At 44.4% G+C, this 16327-nt stretch overlaps 1 protein-coding gene across 6 annotated transcripts in view; it reads left to right on the top strand.

Annotated features, from left to right (window-relative positions):
* Positions 1 to 16327, top strand: part of SENP6 (SUMO specific peptidase 6) — a 234313-nt gene that overhangs the window by 68214 nt on the left and 149772 nt on the right. For 5 of the 6 annotated variants that reach the window (XM_073569311.1, XM_073569310.1, XM_073569306.1 and 2 more), the window contains 2 exons: positions 8593 to 8705; positions 9889 to 10273. In XM_073569311.1, the coding sequence (XP_073425412.1) occupies positions 8593 to 8705; positions 9889 to 10273 (498 nt within the window). The remainder of the gene's footprint in view (positions 1 to 8592; positions 8706 to 9888; positions 10274 to 16327) is intronic. The other variant, XM_073569309.1, reaches the window with a different exon arrangement.

Raw genomic sequence — 16327 nt, 5'->3', positions numbered from 1 at the left:
AACAAACAGAATATATAGCATACATACTTGCATATAATGATAAGCACTGTATAGAATATATATCTCACAATTATTGAATGTAGAACAAAATGTGCATACCAGTTTACACACGAGATAAAACACAATGTTAGTTAAATTATACAAGCCTTTATGTTATTACTGAGGTAATAAAACCTATTTAACTTCCTAAACTTCAACTAAAAAAAACAAAAAAAACTACTACTGCTTTGCATCCTGACTCCACACGATCAATTATATATCCTGCGATGTCTCCATTTTACAGAGTAAGATGAGAGGAATTCCACCTCTCCCAGATCTTCCCAAATTTACCCGGGCACCCTCTGTTTCAATAGTGTACGTTCATATGGGTTAATCGAATTCACTAAGGCCGGTTTCACATTAGCGCTTTTTAAGCGCACGCACGGCCGGGGGTAGCTCCGCCCCCGAGCCGGCTCTCTGCCCGGCGTGCCCGCCCCTTGCTTGTAGCGCCGCCTACTAGCGGACAGCGGCGCCTGCGATCGGCGCACCCTATCTTTAGCATAGGGTGCGCAGATCGTGCGCAGGCCGTGCGCTAGTTGCGCTTTGACCTGCGCTGCGCACCTTTGACGGTGCGCCGTGCGCGCCAAAATCCGAAAAGTTTGATTTTGGCGCGCACGGCGCACCGTCAAAAGTGCGCAGCGCAGGTCAAAGCGCAACTAGCGCACGGCCTGCGCACGATCTGCGCACCCTATGCTAAAGATAGGGTGCGCCGATCGCAGGCGCCGCTGTCCGCTAGTAGGCGGCGCTACAAGCAAGGGGCGGGCACGCCGGGCAGAGAGCCGGCTCGGGGGCGGAGCTACCCCCGGCCGTGCGTGCGCTTAAAAAGCGCTAATGTGAAACCGGCCTTAGTGAATTCGATTAACCCATATGAACGTACACTATTGAAACAGAGGGTGCCCGGGTAAATTTGGGAAGATCTGGGAGAGGTGGAATTCCTCTCATCTTACTCTGTAAAATGGAGACATCGCAGGATATATAATTGATCGTGTGGAGTCAGGATGCAAAGCAGTAGTAGTTTTTTTTGTTTTTTTTAGTTGAAGTTTAGGAAGTTAAATAGGTTTTATTACTATTATCTTTATGCTAAAGATAGGGTGCGTCGATCGCAGGCGCCGCTGTCCGCTAGTAGGCGGCGCTACAAGCAAGGGGCGGGCACGCCGGGCAGAGAGCCGGCTCGGGGGCGGAGCTACCCCCGGCCGTGCGTGCGCTTAAAAAGCGCTAATGTGAAACCGGCCTAAATCAATCCAGATCCTAAGGGAAGGACATGAGCTCCCCATCCACCGCAGTGCCAGTACCTTTCGTGCCATAAATAACGTCTCCCTTAAAATGATCCCAGTATAGTGACCCCCATGTCTCCTCATCCCATACCCCAAATAAACAAATCAGTCGCTCAAGGGAAACAGGAGCTTGTACCAGGGAAGTTAATAATGACGTCACCTCTTTCCAATATTGTGCGATGATAGGACACTGCCAGATCATGTCAATAAAATCTGCATCTAGTAAATGCATTCTCAAAAATTGCGATGATTGGAGTCGGCCCATCCCGAAGAGTCGAGTCGGAGTCAGATATGATTGGTTTATGATATATAACTGTATCATTCTGTTATTAGTAGACGGAGACTCCAGAATTTCTTCCCACTCCTCTCTCTGTGATGAGCCTTTCCCATCTCCCTTTAACCGAGTTTGTGGCGGGTTCCGCCCCTACTGACAGCATATATGTGTACAAAGAGGACATGCGACCCTGCGATTTAAGGATTCCTATCAGGGGTATAGACGAAATAGCATTGTTTACACCTACGGATCTCATGTGCGACTGAAAGGCCGACCTTAGTTGCAGATAGCGGAAGAATTGGGATCTCGGGACCTCGTATTTAACATGTATTTGTTAAAAAGATAATAGGGTTCCATTATCATGCAAATCACCTATAGAGGAGACATTATGTTGGATGCAGAATTCAGTGGACGGGTGTTCTAGTAGTGTCGGAAGATAACTATTATTCCACAAGGGCATTTCAGCTACAATATCCCCAAATCCAATCACCCTCTTAGGCCCCCGTCACACATAGCGACACACCAGCGATCCCGACAACGATATGACCTTGTCATGATCGCTTGTGAGCTGCCAAACAGGCAGATCTCAGCAGCGATCAGTTACCCGCTGTGTACCTTAGATACCAGCGTGCTGGTGCAGGGAGCTGGTATCTAATGTAAACAGCTGTTTACCTTGGTTACCAGCTCCCTGCACTAGCACGCTGGTATCTAAGGTACACAGCGGGTTTCACGGCGCTTAGAAACCCACTGTTTACCTTGGATACCAGATCGCTGGTCTCCCGCCTGCCACACGCAGCGATGCGTGCTGGCCAGCGGGAGACCAACGATCAAAAAAATGTCCAGGGCTTTCGAGCATGATCAGCGATACCCGGCGGGGAGGCCGGTCGCTGATACCTGTCACACACAGCGAGATCGCTGGTGAGATCGCTGTTGCGTCACAAAACTTGCGACTCAGCAGCGATCTCACTAGCGATCTCGCTGTGTGTGACGGGGGCTTTAATCTCTCTCCACACTGAGCGCGCCAGACGAAGTAGGGGCAGCAGGCGGGGGACATTTATTTTCCCCAATTCCAAAAATCCCAGTGGGCAATCAGTTCGTTTGGCATGGAGCAGGTGGTGTTCAGAATTAGGGAGATGATTATTGGGCATCCACTTACTTATAACATTGGCCTGTCCAGCCAGATAATATAGAAAAAAGTCTGGTAACGCTGCCCCACCCCCCTTTTTTAGGTCTTTGCAGGGTGGATAGCCTGAGTTTGGGCCTAGTTTTCCCCCATACAAAGGACGTAATTTGGGAGTTCAAATTCGCAAAGAAGGACCTGGGTACCAACGCAGCACTGTGTTGAAGTGAATAGTTAAGCTTAGGGAGTACTATCATTTTAATTAAATTAATGCGTCCGGCTACCGACAGCGGGAGTTTGCTCCATGTTGCAAATTTAGCTTTAACCGTTTCCTACAGTGGATGTATGTTAAGCCGCAAATCAAGTGTGCTGCTTAAACACCCAAATATTTAAAGCTGGGTACAATAGGCAATGAGGAGAGAGTCTCAAGTCGTGGCATCAGGGCGGATTTCTCCCAATTTATATACAGGCCAGAGTATTTACTAAATTTATTTACAGTGGCAATCACCCGTGTCAGTGTTTCTTCCTCTCTATCCATAAATATCACCATATCGTCAGCATATAGGCCTATGGTATCTACCCGATCCGCTATTTCTATGCCCAAAATATTAGGGGAAGATCTTATACGAATTGCCAATGCCTCAATCACAAGAGCAAAAAGGGTCGGGGAAAGGGGACACCCCTGACGGGTTCCCCTATGTAGTGGAAAGAACTCAGATATGGAGCTATTTACAATGACACGAGCTTTGGGTTTCATATCCAATATATTGACCCATTTTAAAAACCTATCACCAAATCCATATTTCTGTAAACATGCACAGAGGAAAGGCCATTCAAGGGAATCAAAAGCCTTGGCCGCATCCAGCGATGCCATTGCCCATTTGTTATCTGGTATCAGAGAGCTATATTGGACCACTGACTGGACTCGTCTAATATTAATGGAGGTTCTTTTACCCGGCATAAAACCAGTTTGGTCGGGGTGTATAAGTTCCAATATAATTAAGTTCAGCCTAGTGGGCAAAATTTTTTGTAAAAATCTTATAGTCCACATTCACTAGTGATATGGGGCGATAAGATCCACAGTCTAAAGGGTCCTTCCCCTCCTTTTTAAGCACTATTGTTTTGGCTTCGTAGAAGGACTCCGGCATGGATCGCCCCTCCCAAATCCCCTTAAACACCATCAACAAAAGTGGCGCTAATATCTCTCGGTATTTCCTGTATAATTCGATGGGAAACCCGTCTGGTCCAGGGGCCCTGCCAGAGGCCATGTCCGCTATAGCATTCTCTATCTCCTCCAAGGTGAATTCAGCGTCCATAAAGGCCTACTGGGAAGGGCTTAATGTGGGAAATGTTAAATCTGACAGGTAGTCTAGACACCCCTGACCATTAATGTCACTTTTAGAATCGTACAGTGATCTATAGTAGCTATAAAAGCAGCTCAGTATTTCTTCAGTTGAGGATACCAGAGTACCATCTAAACTGCGACTCTGTAATATTGTATTAGTAGTATTATGTTGACGCACCAAATAGGCAAAGAATTTACTTGCTTGGTTTCCCAACTCAAAATAGGATTGGCGGGCAAAAAATAATTTTTACGCTTGGATTTAGTGTCTACATGGTGAGTATATAACCTCTGAGCAGCCAACCATTCCGCCATATTGCCACTAGTCTGATCAGATATGTAAGCAGCCTCTGAATCTTTCAATCACTGTTCCATCTCATCATCTTCCCTTGACGTCACTCATTTAATATAAGAGTCATGGAGGATAGGCAGCCCCTCAGATATGCCTTAAGGGCATCCCAAAATAAATTGATATTCCGGGGTTCAGGGTGGGACGAGATGAAACAATGCAACTGATCGATCGTTCTATCGGGAGATTCCACCATCTTCAACCAAAAGGGGTTCAGTTTCCATACCATCCTGTCATTCAGTGGTCCATATTTAAGTTTAAGAATGACTGGACTATGATCTGAGATCCCTCTACTGCCATATTCTATATTATCTACCCATGTTGCCAGACCACTGGATCCAAAGATCTAATCTATGCGCGACAAGGAACGTTTAGTGGATGAATGGCAAGTATACTCCCTCGCTTCGGGGTGACTCGTTCTCCATAGATCCAGCCATCCACAACTTTCCACGAATTGCGACAGTTGGGATGCAGCCGGCGGGGGGGGGCCCTCCCTGTATCCCATAACAGTCTCAATCTATCAAGATGATTATTCATGACTAGATTGAAATCCCCCATGCAGATGACATATGCATCCCGATAGTTCAGGGCAAAACTCATCGCCTTCTGGAGAATTGATATATTAGCTGGGGGGGGGTTATAGATACACAAAATAACATTTTCTGGAGTTAATTAGTGCATGTACAAATGCAAAATGCCCCTCGGAATCTCTCCGGGCCTCCTTGGCTTCCCACCTAATGTCCTTATGTATTAGTAGAGAAACCCCCCTTGAATAGCGCTGGTATGGAATGCATGAGTGAACCATTGTGCCCACGGTTTTTGCACACACCGAGCTGTGTCTCTGGTCAGGTGTGTCTCCACCAAGGCAACAATATGAGGGCGATAATTGCCTAATCTGCGAGAACACCTTAATTTTCTTCCGGGGGGTTTTATACCCCTCACATTCCAGGTCATGCATATTATTTCAGATCCCATTTTTGCTTATCTGAATATGGTACATATTTGTACCGAAGTAAAATTTAGAGACATTACGTGAAGAACAGGAATGCCATTGGCTGCGACTTTTACCTAAATAACAGTTAGAACAAAAACTGTTGAAGAAAAAAGAAAAACCAAATAAGAACCTAAAGGACCTTTTACACATAGCGATATTGCTAGCGATATCGCTAAAGCGTCACCGATTTTGTGACGCAACAGTGATAGCGCTACACGTGACACTTACCTCCGACCGGCCCCCCCCACTGGATATCGCTGATCACGCGAGATTGTCCTGGTCCATTTCTCGTTGTCGGCTTCCTGCTGGCGCCGACGAGCGACGCATGGATGCGGGAGGAAGTCGTCATCAGAGCTGCCGTCTGACAGGTAAGTGCCGACCGCTGCTACGTCGCTGGTGAGATCTGCCTGTTTGGCAGCTCACTAGCGACCATTTAGCGATGCACCAGCGATCCTGACCGGGTCGTATCGTTGTCGGGATCGCTGGTGCATCGCTAAATGTAACAGAACCTTAACAATATAGGAGCAAAGTTCCATGCCCCTATCAAAAAGTAAACAAGGGGGTACAATCACTGAGCTCAGTGTCCGGTATTGGTGGTAAACTGGATACCTGCTGAGAAGGCCCCAATTAGACCTTTAGTGGAAGGATATGGGTTAACAGTGAGTACATTAGGATTCCTTTGCAGGGGATCCCTTATGGGACCGCAGCCACTCAGTCGCCTCCGCAAGATCTGTTAAAAACACTGAGGAACCCCGGTGGACGACTCGGAGCTGGGCCGGATAAATCTCCCTGAGCTGCTTCATTTCGATGAATTGTGCCCGCTGTTTCTGAAGTTCCATGGAAAAATCTGGGAAAATCGACATCACGGCATTATCGAACTTGATAGGGCCTTTTTGCCGTGCAAGACGCAGAATGGTATCTGTTAGGCGCCGGATTCTGCAGCTACACAACAGGAATCCAGAGCCTCACATGCTGCTCTGCAGCAAGTCATTCCTGAGGCTAAGTTCCTCTGCCACTGTAAAAGGCCCTCATGGCCGCTCGGTCATACGCTAGTATAGACTCTTCTTGTTAGATGTGTGAATGGTGATGGATGTATGATTCTGGTGACTGACTTATTAAGATTCCCCTCCCTCTGATATTACGCATGTGGATAGGGAACTATAGAACGAGTCAGCACCAGTCAGTGGCAAGCCATAGGCCACTGTGCACACCGCACAGTCTTGGACCCATGTCCTGTGACCTGATACCGTGCGTGCAATTTCGCTGAGACCTGTGAGTCTAACAGGCTCGGTGTTTGTTACAGCGCCTCTGAGTTAACAGAGTCCGCTCTGCGCACATCGGGTGATGTTGAACCCGTGCGCATTATACCGCCATATAGCGCGTCTGCCATTAATTAGCAGCAGTGTTAACACCTTCTGCACGGTGGACCCCGAGCGGCGAACGCACTTTATTATTTATTTATTTAGTGCGTTCCGCCGTTCCTAACAGTGTCTCTGTCTTTACAGTTGAGAAGACGTGCCAGGAAAGGTCTAGGTGGGGCTCCCGGAGGATGGGGTTTCGTAGCAACCCTATGAGCCCTTTCAATGGAGAAAATTCATCCCCCAAAGAGGCTTTAAGCCAGCCCTCCAGAAATTGCTCAGGATGTTGACCTTCTGAGCGTTCTGGGAAACCAATGATACAGATATTATTCCGACGCATTCTGTTCTCCAGATCGTCCGCCTTCTGTTTCCAGGCATTCATAGAGCCTGCAACTTTTGTTAACTTGGCCACCATAGGTTTGATGGTGTCCTCTACCTGAGATAATCTTGTCTCCACTTCTGTAATGCGTCCCTTCATGGCTTGCAAATCTTGTCGAAGTCGTCCCACTTCAGTGTGAACGTCCTCTATCTTCCCAGTCAGGGATGTCCTAGTTAGGGAAATGGCTTGCATCAGCTGTTCAGATGCCTGCTTGAGGGTTAATTCTTCTTGCTTATTTTCCTCACCTCCAGAGGGACGGTTTTTACGCTGAGCTTGTGATGGGTTATTTCTGAGGGACCATGCACTTTCAGAGGGGTCAGGTCTAGCAAACTCTCTTAATTTTTCTCCTGTTGTTGATCCTTTAGATCAATTCATGATCAACGGTGATGCAGCACAACAGGATGACTAAAGGTATATACTCTGGGGATTTTCCCCTCCAGTTATAAGCACAGCAGGGCAAGTGTTAATTATGTCCCAGGAGCATCTCTCATGCAGAGGGGGGGGTCACATAAATTAATGAGGGAGATGCCTGGTATTATATTAATGAGAGTTCTTATGGCCAGGGGGGAGAAGAAATTCTCAGCACCCGCAGAGGCAGCAGCAGTTAAGGGGTACAGAGGTCCCCACTGTAATGGTGCCGACGGGCAGGGTGAGTCTATAAATAAGATGGGGGAACGCGGGGCCCAATTTTCTAGGGCACTCACCTCGTATCCCCTCAGGTCTTCAGGATATAAGTCACCGCCCGGTGATACTGCAGCTATGGAAACTGGACGCCGCAGCTCTCACTGATAGAGCGCGTGTCTAAGATGGCCGCCGTCTCGTGTAGAGCTGTGCTTTCCTAGCCGCCAGCTCACCAGAGGCGTCCAGTGTCCTCCTGCGGGGGTCCAGGGAGGGTCCCAGTATCCAGAGGTCCCGAATGCCGCCGTTATGTCGCGCGGGAAAGGTCTCAGATACAGGATGTAAGCATGATGTTCAGGAGCACCCGCAGCGTTCGTCCTCTCTCCTCGACTTCATAGCCACGCCCCCAACAAAGGTTACTTTAACGCTGATTTTATCAAAAAAGCGTAAAAGCCATCCCACCGCTGCAAAGTTTACCTAATCTCAGATCTCCGTGAGAGTCTCCCTCCAGAGTTTGTTTTAAATGAAAGAGAGCATTACCAGTGTGAGACATGTAATGACTGACAGTCTGCTCTCCTGATCTGCTTGTCTCACACTGATAACTCCCTCATTCATTTAAAATTAAGCTCTGGAGGCAGGGTCACAAGATCTATATCTGGCACATGGATCTTAACAGCTCATTTCCATATAAGAAAAATGTAGATTTCTTTGGAATAAGACATCGGATGGTAAATATAAAAATATCATTTTAGTCCACTTTGTAGGACCTGCATGCCCACTTGGACCACTTAAGAAGGTTGAACCTACTGACAGATTTCCTTTAAAGAAACTGCTCTTTTTTGCAGAAGACATGCAGGGCACAGAAGAGGATCCTGAGATGGAGCCAGAGCCCATTATAAGGAGAAAGGTACAGCAGATGCGGAACAGCAGTTTTCATACATGTTTATCAACAACAGAGGTGTGTTCATTATCACATTATTTATAACTTTTTAAGTAAAATTGATGCAGTAAAACCTACCGAGACCCTTCTTTGAGGAGACAGCCCCCTAATCTAAACCTAATTGTCCTGGCCATTAATTAGAGGACCATCTTGGAAGAAAGTGTTTGTATTTTTTTTTAAATGCAATACTTGCTGTAAAGAGGTTTCACTGTATATCTTTATATGTTTGTATTTAAAACGTGCTAGTTTGTACACAGATTTCAGATCAAGTTCTATTTTTTTATTAGTAAATCTCCATTGGCATTTATACAAAAGGTTATCTAGTAAGGACACAACTAATTTCTATAGTAATTTTTTTTGTTTCCCCACTTTTTTTTGTTGTTTTAGTAATCTTAAAGGGAGTCTGTAACCGCCAAACTTCAAATTAAACCTTTTCTACATTCATATATAGAAGACTTAGTCCCTATAGAAATCATACTTGTAGTGTAGATCATCCTCCTGAATCTAGAGAAATTTCATATTTTTGACCATTAACTGCCAGTTAGGGATATTTTATTAAACCTAGCCAACTCTTGTAGTAATTGGTATCAAGATACATTTTTTTCTGTTAACAAAGGGGTTGTGAACTGTGCTGGAAGGGTTCAGTTTTATTGTAATCTCAAAACAACGCCAATGAAGCATTGCACAGTGCTCATTAAAGTTAATGGGCAGTCCCAAGTCACTCTGTTTAACCAAAGGAGATATTGAACAGGGAACTAGAATTCTCAAACTGTGTTTTTACAATGAGTCTCCTAAAGCAGACCTCCCCTAAGGTCTCATTTACGATGCCTTCTTCGGATTTCCTTCCGAATGAGGCTGTATATTTTTTTCTGCTGTGAAACAAACCTGCTGTAAACACTGTGGCGTTTAACTCAGGCAGGGCCTGATTGGCTGCAGTATTGTAGACAATGATATACACCGGGAGCAGCAGTGGAGACCCATCTCTGGACACTTAGAGAATGAGTGAAGGACAGTTGGGCGTTTGTTTCTTTTAATTTTTTTTTTTTATAGAACCAAAAAAGCCTTTAAGAAAACGGTTTTCCTTCTAGTTTTACATGGTCATGCATCATGTAAGTGCTGAAACTGCAACATTAGACATATGGGCTTGCAAGTGTTCAGCTAATTGTCTTAAATCTACTGACCCTTTTCCTTTTCTTGGTAGAGCACAGGGCAGCTTGAGCCTGCTCAACATTGCATATCTTGTGTAAAAGAAAATAAAAGTAAGACAAGATGCCAAAGCTGTGGAGATGCACAAAGACTTTGTGGACAAAGCACTTCATCTTCTGAATCACCTGCTTCCTTAGCCAGGCCGTCCATACATCAAAGTGCGGCAAGAGACAAGTCTAATAACCATTTGTTAAATACTAAGAACTTCTATGGCAGTGCCTACAGGAATAATAAAATGGACCCGTTAATAAATGACTGTCCTAGGTGGAAGCAGTGTCCAGCAAATGGGAAAATTGGACTTTCCACAGAAGCCAGTTTATCCAAGATTACTAAAAATGCAAAAGTAAGAAGTAGTAGATTGGCGGAAACAAGCGACCCAAGTAAGTACAGTTTGGTTAACATTCTAATGTCTCTGATTGATATTGCCACATCGGTAAAAGTCCAGTCTATCAAAATATAGAATGTTGCCTGTACGGCGAACACTGGAAAGCAAAAAAAAAAAAAAAAAGTTATCCGAATTGCCTTTTGTTTGCCGTCCTAAATGTTTTTTCTTATTTCCTCCCCAGAAAACTAAGTGCGTTCTCTGGTGTAGTAAATTGAACACAAAAGGCAGCTCTTTCAAATATGTTGAAGGTACTTTTTTAAGGTGTTGTCAGAGTATTGGACTTCTTGAATGCTGTAAAATCAAAATAACAGGCACTCCTCTATGGCACTGGCGTCAGGTCTAATCCTGCTCATGTGACATTGACTGCATTGCCTTGGTTGATGAAATCCATCTTGTGGCTGTTTCTTAATCTTTATTTTTAGTTTTGTGTTAATGAGCTTCTCGTGCCCTAAGGCCCTAAGGGTATGTGTGCTCTTGATTACATATTCATTACATGTAGATATTCATAATGCAGACTGCTGACAGGTCACTGATCCCTTAGTGACCTGCCCACTTGTTTGCATAATGAATACCTAACATACTGAAGAAAGAGGCAAAAAATGCTTCTGCAGGCAGGGGCCAGCCCTGGCTCCTGCTCTGCAGCATAATCGCTTGTTTAGTGTGCCAATAATACAGTTTCTTGATGTTATTTAGCTAGGGGGAAAAAAAATATTTGAGAATGGCGCCTGCGTAGTAGCAGCTCTCGGTGTGTATAGAGATTCGATAGCTGCTACTGCGCATGCGCCGACGGCGCCATTTTACTGGAGATGGGGAAAAAAAGGATTTCTCCAAGATGGCGCCGCCTGCGCAGTAGCTGCTCTCGGCTATCTCTGAGCTGCTACTGTGCAGGCACAGGCGGCGGCATCTTGGAGGAGGAATTCTTTTTTTTTTTTTTTCATCTCCAGTAAAATGGCACGGCCGGCACCTACCTGCAGAAGCGTTTTTTGCCTCTTTCTTCAGTATGTTAGGTATTCATTATGCAAACCTAGTGGGCAGGTCACTAAGGGATCAGTAACCTGTCAGCAGTCTGCATTATGAATATCTAGTCAGAGTACCACATACCTCAACCCCGCCTTAGGGCACGAGAATCTCATTAACACAAAACTGAAAATAAAAATTAAGAAACAACCACAAGATGGATTTCATCAACCAAGGTATCAATTTATTCAGTATAACGGAGCCGACCTGACACTTTGTGTAGGTTACTATGCATAATCCTGCTGACAGGTTCCCTTTAATAAAAAGCCTTTAATGTCATCCATAATCTGTACAAATACATTAAGAAAGAAACCAAAATATCTTCAGGTGGGTAAATAAAGAACCAAAATGATGTGGTTGCATAAATATTTACACTCTAAAACTTATACTTTTGTTGAAGTTCATTTTGATTTTATAGCAACATTCAGTCTTTTTAGGTAGGTTTCTACCAGCATGGCACATATAGGCAATCTTTGACCACTCTTCCTTGCAGTAGAAATCCAAATCTATCAGATTGTGAGGGCATCTCCTATGTAAAGCGGCCTTTTCAGGTCAACCCACAGATTTTCATTTGAAATCAGGTCTTGATGACCGTCTTCACAGCGTTCCATGGTATATCCAAAGTCTTGGAAAAAAATGTTGTACCCTTCTCCGGACTAGCTGTCAACAGTAAGATTCCTTTGCTGTGTTGTAAACTGTTTATTAACCATGATTTTTACTATAAATAGTCCATGAGCCAAGAGCCAATTTTGACGATATCGGTACCACCCGGAGTGACTAATTCTCTTTGGTGTTTTTAGGTAGATGCATGTCTGTAGTTTATGTTTTGATATGATAGCCCTTGCACATCAGTAGCTTAACCCCTTCAGGCCTATTTGTACCCAAATGCCTAGGCCATTTTTTGTAAATTTGACCTGTCACTTCATGCTGTAATAACTTTGGGACGCTATCGCCTACCCACGCCATTCTGAAATTGTTTTCTCGTGACATATTGTACTTCATGGTAGTGCTAATTGTGAGTCAATAGATTTTACCTTTCTGCATAAAAAATTACAAAATACACGAAAATTTGGGAAAAATTTGCTATTTTTGAACTTTGAAATTCTCTACTTTTTACAAAAATGCTGATACCCCCCATAACAGTTATTAGTTTACATTCCCCACATGTCTACTTCACATTGGCATCATTTTGGAAATTAAATTTTATATTTTTCGGATTTGATAAGGCTCATAGTTTTATACTCAATTTTTAAAGTTTACGACGAAATTTCCAAAACCCATTTTTCCAAGGACCAAGTCAGTTCGGACGTCACTTTATGGGTCTTGTATAACAGAACCCACCCATACATTACCCCATTTTGCAAACTACAGCCCTCAAGGTGTCCAAAACGGATTTTCAAAACTTTGTTAACCCCTTAGGTGTTGCACAGGAATTCAAGCAAAATGACAGTGAAATATCAAAATTTCAATTTTTTGGCAGATATTCCATTGTAATCCAATTTTACCTGCAACCCAGCAAGGGTTAACAGCAAACCCAAACCCAAAATTGGTTACCCCAATTCCGCAGTTTATAGAAACACCCCACATGTACACGTAAACTAAATTATGGGCGCGCAAGAGGGCTCAGCACAGAAGGAGAGCTTGGCGGTTTTTGGGATAATAGATTACACTGGAAGAAATCCAGTGGGCCATGTCGTATTGGAGAGACCCTGAGGTACCCCTAGAGTGGAAACCCCCAAAAGGTTACCGCATTTTGGAAACTACACCCCCTAAGGAATGTTTTAGGGGGTATAGTAATCACTTTGACCCAACAAGCGCTCCATTGGAGTTTCATGCACTTGGTTGAGGAAATTGAAAAGTACGGTTTTTACCGAAAAATGTCGCTTTAGGCCCACATTTTTCATTTTGAAAAGGGGGACCAGGAAAAAGTACACCCCATTTTTTATTCCCCATTGTCTCCCGAACACGGCATTACCACAAGTGTTGTCTAAAACCACAGTATTGGCGCACTGCAGGCTTCGTAAGCGAAGCTGCGGCAAAATTCACTGTAAGAAATCTATGGGGCCATGTCACATTTGGAGACACCCTGAGGTCCCGCACAGTGGAAACCCCAAAAAAGTGACCCCATTTTTGAAACTACACCCCCTAAGGAATGTTTTAGGAGGTACAGTAACCATTTTGCACCGGGAACCGGCTCCCGGCATATGATCCGGGTACGATTCGCCGTACCGCTACGGCGGCCGGCGCGAAGGGGTTAATGGTATTTTTCACCTTTTGAATAGATCCTACCTATATTTCCAAAAAATAATGATTAAAGGTCGATTTAGGGGAAATGCCAAAATGTCAATACAATGCATGTAGTATTTGTAACAAAATTTAATCCAAGTTATGTAAATACACACTGAACATGTCATGGGCTGGTCCATAATAATGTGTGTGTGTGTGTGTGTGTGTGTGCCAAGGATTTTAATGTTTTTCTTTGTGTTTGCAGGTGTTTATTGACATATCTAATGGCATGATAGAAGTACCAGCGAGGAAGAAATCACGGATCGACTGTATCATACACTGCTCTAATGATGACAGTGATGATCTGGCGTCCCTACAGGATTTGGACTCCTGGAAAACATTGCTTAGGGCTGCAGAGATCAGACAGCATGAATCCGTCCTGGAAGCAGCTAAGGGCCTTGAAGAACGAGAAATACCACACATACAATATCACCGTAAATGTCGTAGTCTCTTTACAATGAAGAAGTCACTGGATTCTATCCTTGCCAAGGGTGTCAATGTCGAAACAGCAAGCGAAATCCCCAGGAGGAGGCTACCGAGGGGTACCCCCAGTGATAGCAGGGTGTATGCCAAAGTATGTACAGTGGGGAAAAAAAGTATTTAGTCAGTCAGCAATAGTGCAAGTTCCACCACTTAAAAAGATGAGAGGCGTCTGTAATTTACATCATAGGTAGACCTCAACTATGGGAGACAAACTGAGAAAAAAAAATCCAGAAAATCACATTGTCTGTTTTTTTTTCATTTTATTTGCATATTATGGTGGAAAATAAGTATTTGGTCAGAAACAAGCAATCAAGATTTCTGGCTCTCACAGACCTGTAACTTCTTCTTTAAGAGTCTCCTCTTTCCTCCACTCATTACCTGTAGTAATGGCACCTGTTTAAACTTATCAGTATAAAAAGACACCTGTGCACACCCTCAAACAGTCTGACTCCAAACTCCACTATGGTGAAGACCAAAGAGCTGTCAAAGGACACCAGAAACAAAATTGTAGCCCTGCACCAGGCTGGGAAGACTGAATCTGCAATAGCCAACCAGCTTGGAGTGAAGAAATCAACTGTGGGAGCAATAATTAGAAAATGGAAGACATACAAGACCACTGATAATCTCCCTCGATCTGGTGCTCCACGCAAAATCCCACCCCGTGGGGTCAGAATGATCACAAGAACGGTGAGCAAAAATCCCAGAACCACGCGGGGGGACCTAGTGAATGAACTGCAGAGAGCTGGGACCAATGTAACAAGGCCTACCATAAGTAACACACTACGCCACCATGGACTCAGATCCTGCAGTGCCAGACGTGTCCCACTGCTTAAGCCTGTACATGTCCGGGCCCGTCTGAAGTTTGCTAGAGAGCATTTGGATGATCCAGAGGAGTTTTGGGAGAATGTCCTATGGTCTGATGAAACCAAACTGGAACTGTTTGGTAGAAACACAACTTGTCGTGTTTGGAGGAAAAAGAATACTGAGTTGCATCCATCAAACACCATACCTACTGTAAAGCATGGTGGTGGAAACATCATGCTTTGGGGCTGTTTCTCTGCAAAGGGGCCAGGACGACTGATCCGGGTACATGAAAGAATGAATGGGGCCATGTATCGTGAGATTTTGAGTGCAAACCTCCTTCCATCAGCAAGGGCATTGAAGATGAAACGTGACTGGGTCTTTCAACATGACAATGATCCAAAGCACACTGCCAGGGCAACGAAGGAGTGGCTTCGTAAGAAGCATTTCAAGGTCCTGGAGTGGCCTAGCCAGTCTCCAGATCTCAACCCTATAGAAAACCTTTGGAGGGAGTTGAAAGTCCGTGTTGCCAAGCGAAAAGCCAAAAACATCACTGCTCTAGAGGAGATCTGCATGGAGGAATGGGCCAACATACCAACAACAGTGTGTGGCAACCTTGTGAAGACTTACAGAAAACGTTTGACCTCTGTCATTGCCAACAAAGGATATATCACAAAGTATTGAGATGAAATTTTGTTTCTGACCAAATACTTATTTTCCACCATAATATGCAAATAAAATGAAAAAAAAACAGACAATGTGATTTTCTGGATTTTTTTTTCTCAGTTTGTCTCCCATAGTTGAGGTCTACCTATGATGTAAATTACAGACGCCTCTCATCTTTTTAAGTGGTGGAACTTGCACTATTGCTGACTGACTAAATACTTTTTTTCCCCACTGTATGTTCTGCGAGAAGTCAAGCAAGTATCTCAAAGGAGAAAAAACAAGGGAGCCAATCGTCCAGTGTGTTGAGCTACGAGCAGATGAGACGATCCGCAGAGCAGCGATAAGGAAAGGCACACGGAGAATCCTTGGTTTACTTAGCAGAGACCTTGTTGCTTCAGAGGGGCACTACCACAAGTCGTGCTACAAACTATTCACAAAAGATGATTCCCAAGTGGCCTGTAGGTCTGGTGCAGCAAAAAATCAGGAAGAAAGCAAGGAAGTACGCTACGGAGAGGCAGAGAGAGAAGCCCTTGAGGAACTCTTCTTGTATATAAGGACTGAATTGTTCCCAAACCCAGAAGTACTGCCTATGATAAACCTCACATCTAGGCTTCAGAGATGCATGATGTCCCGTGGTATCATCAAAAGGGAAACCATCGACAAAGAAACATGTTCGCCGAAAACTTGAAACAGAGTTTGGTGAATCACTCCGATGAGAAAGGTAAGCTTCTAGTCTATCCATATAGCCTATCAATGGACGACCTTGCCCGGCAAGCACACAGCATGACAAAAGATC

This window comes from Dendrobates tinctorius, unplaced genomic scaffold (assembly GCF_039654945.1).
Source record: "Dendrobates tinctorius isolate UK_male_01 unplaced genomic scaffold, ASM3965494v1 ptg000024l, whole genome shotgun sequence".
Taxonomy (NCBI): domain Eukaryota; kingdom Metazoa; phylum Chordata; class Amphibia; order Anura; family Dendrobatidae; genus Dendrobates; species Dendrobates tinctorius.
This window is presented reverse-complemented; position numbering and strand designations above follow the sequence as displayed.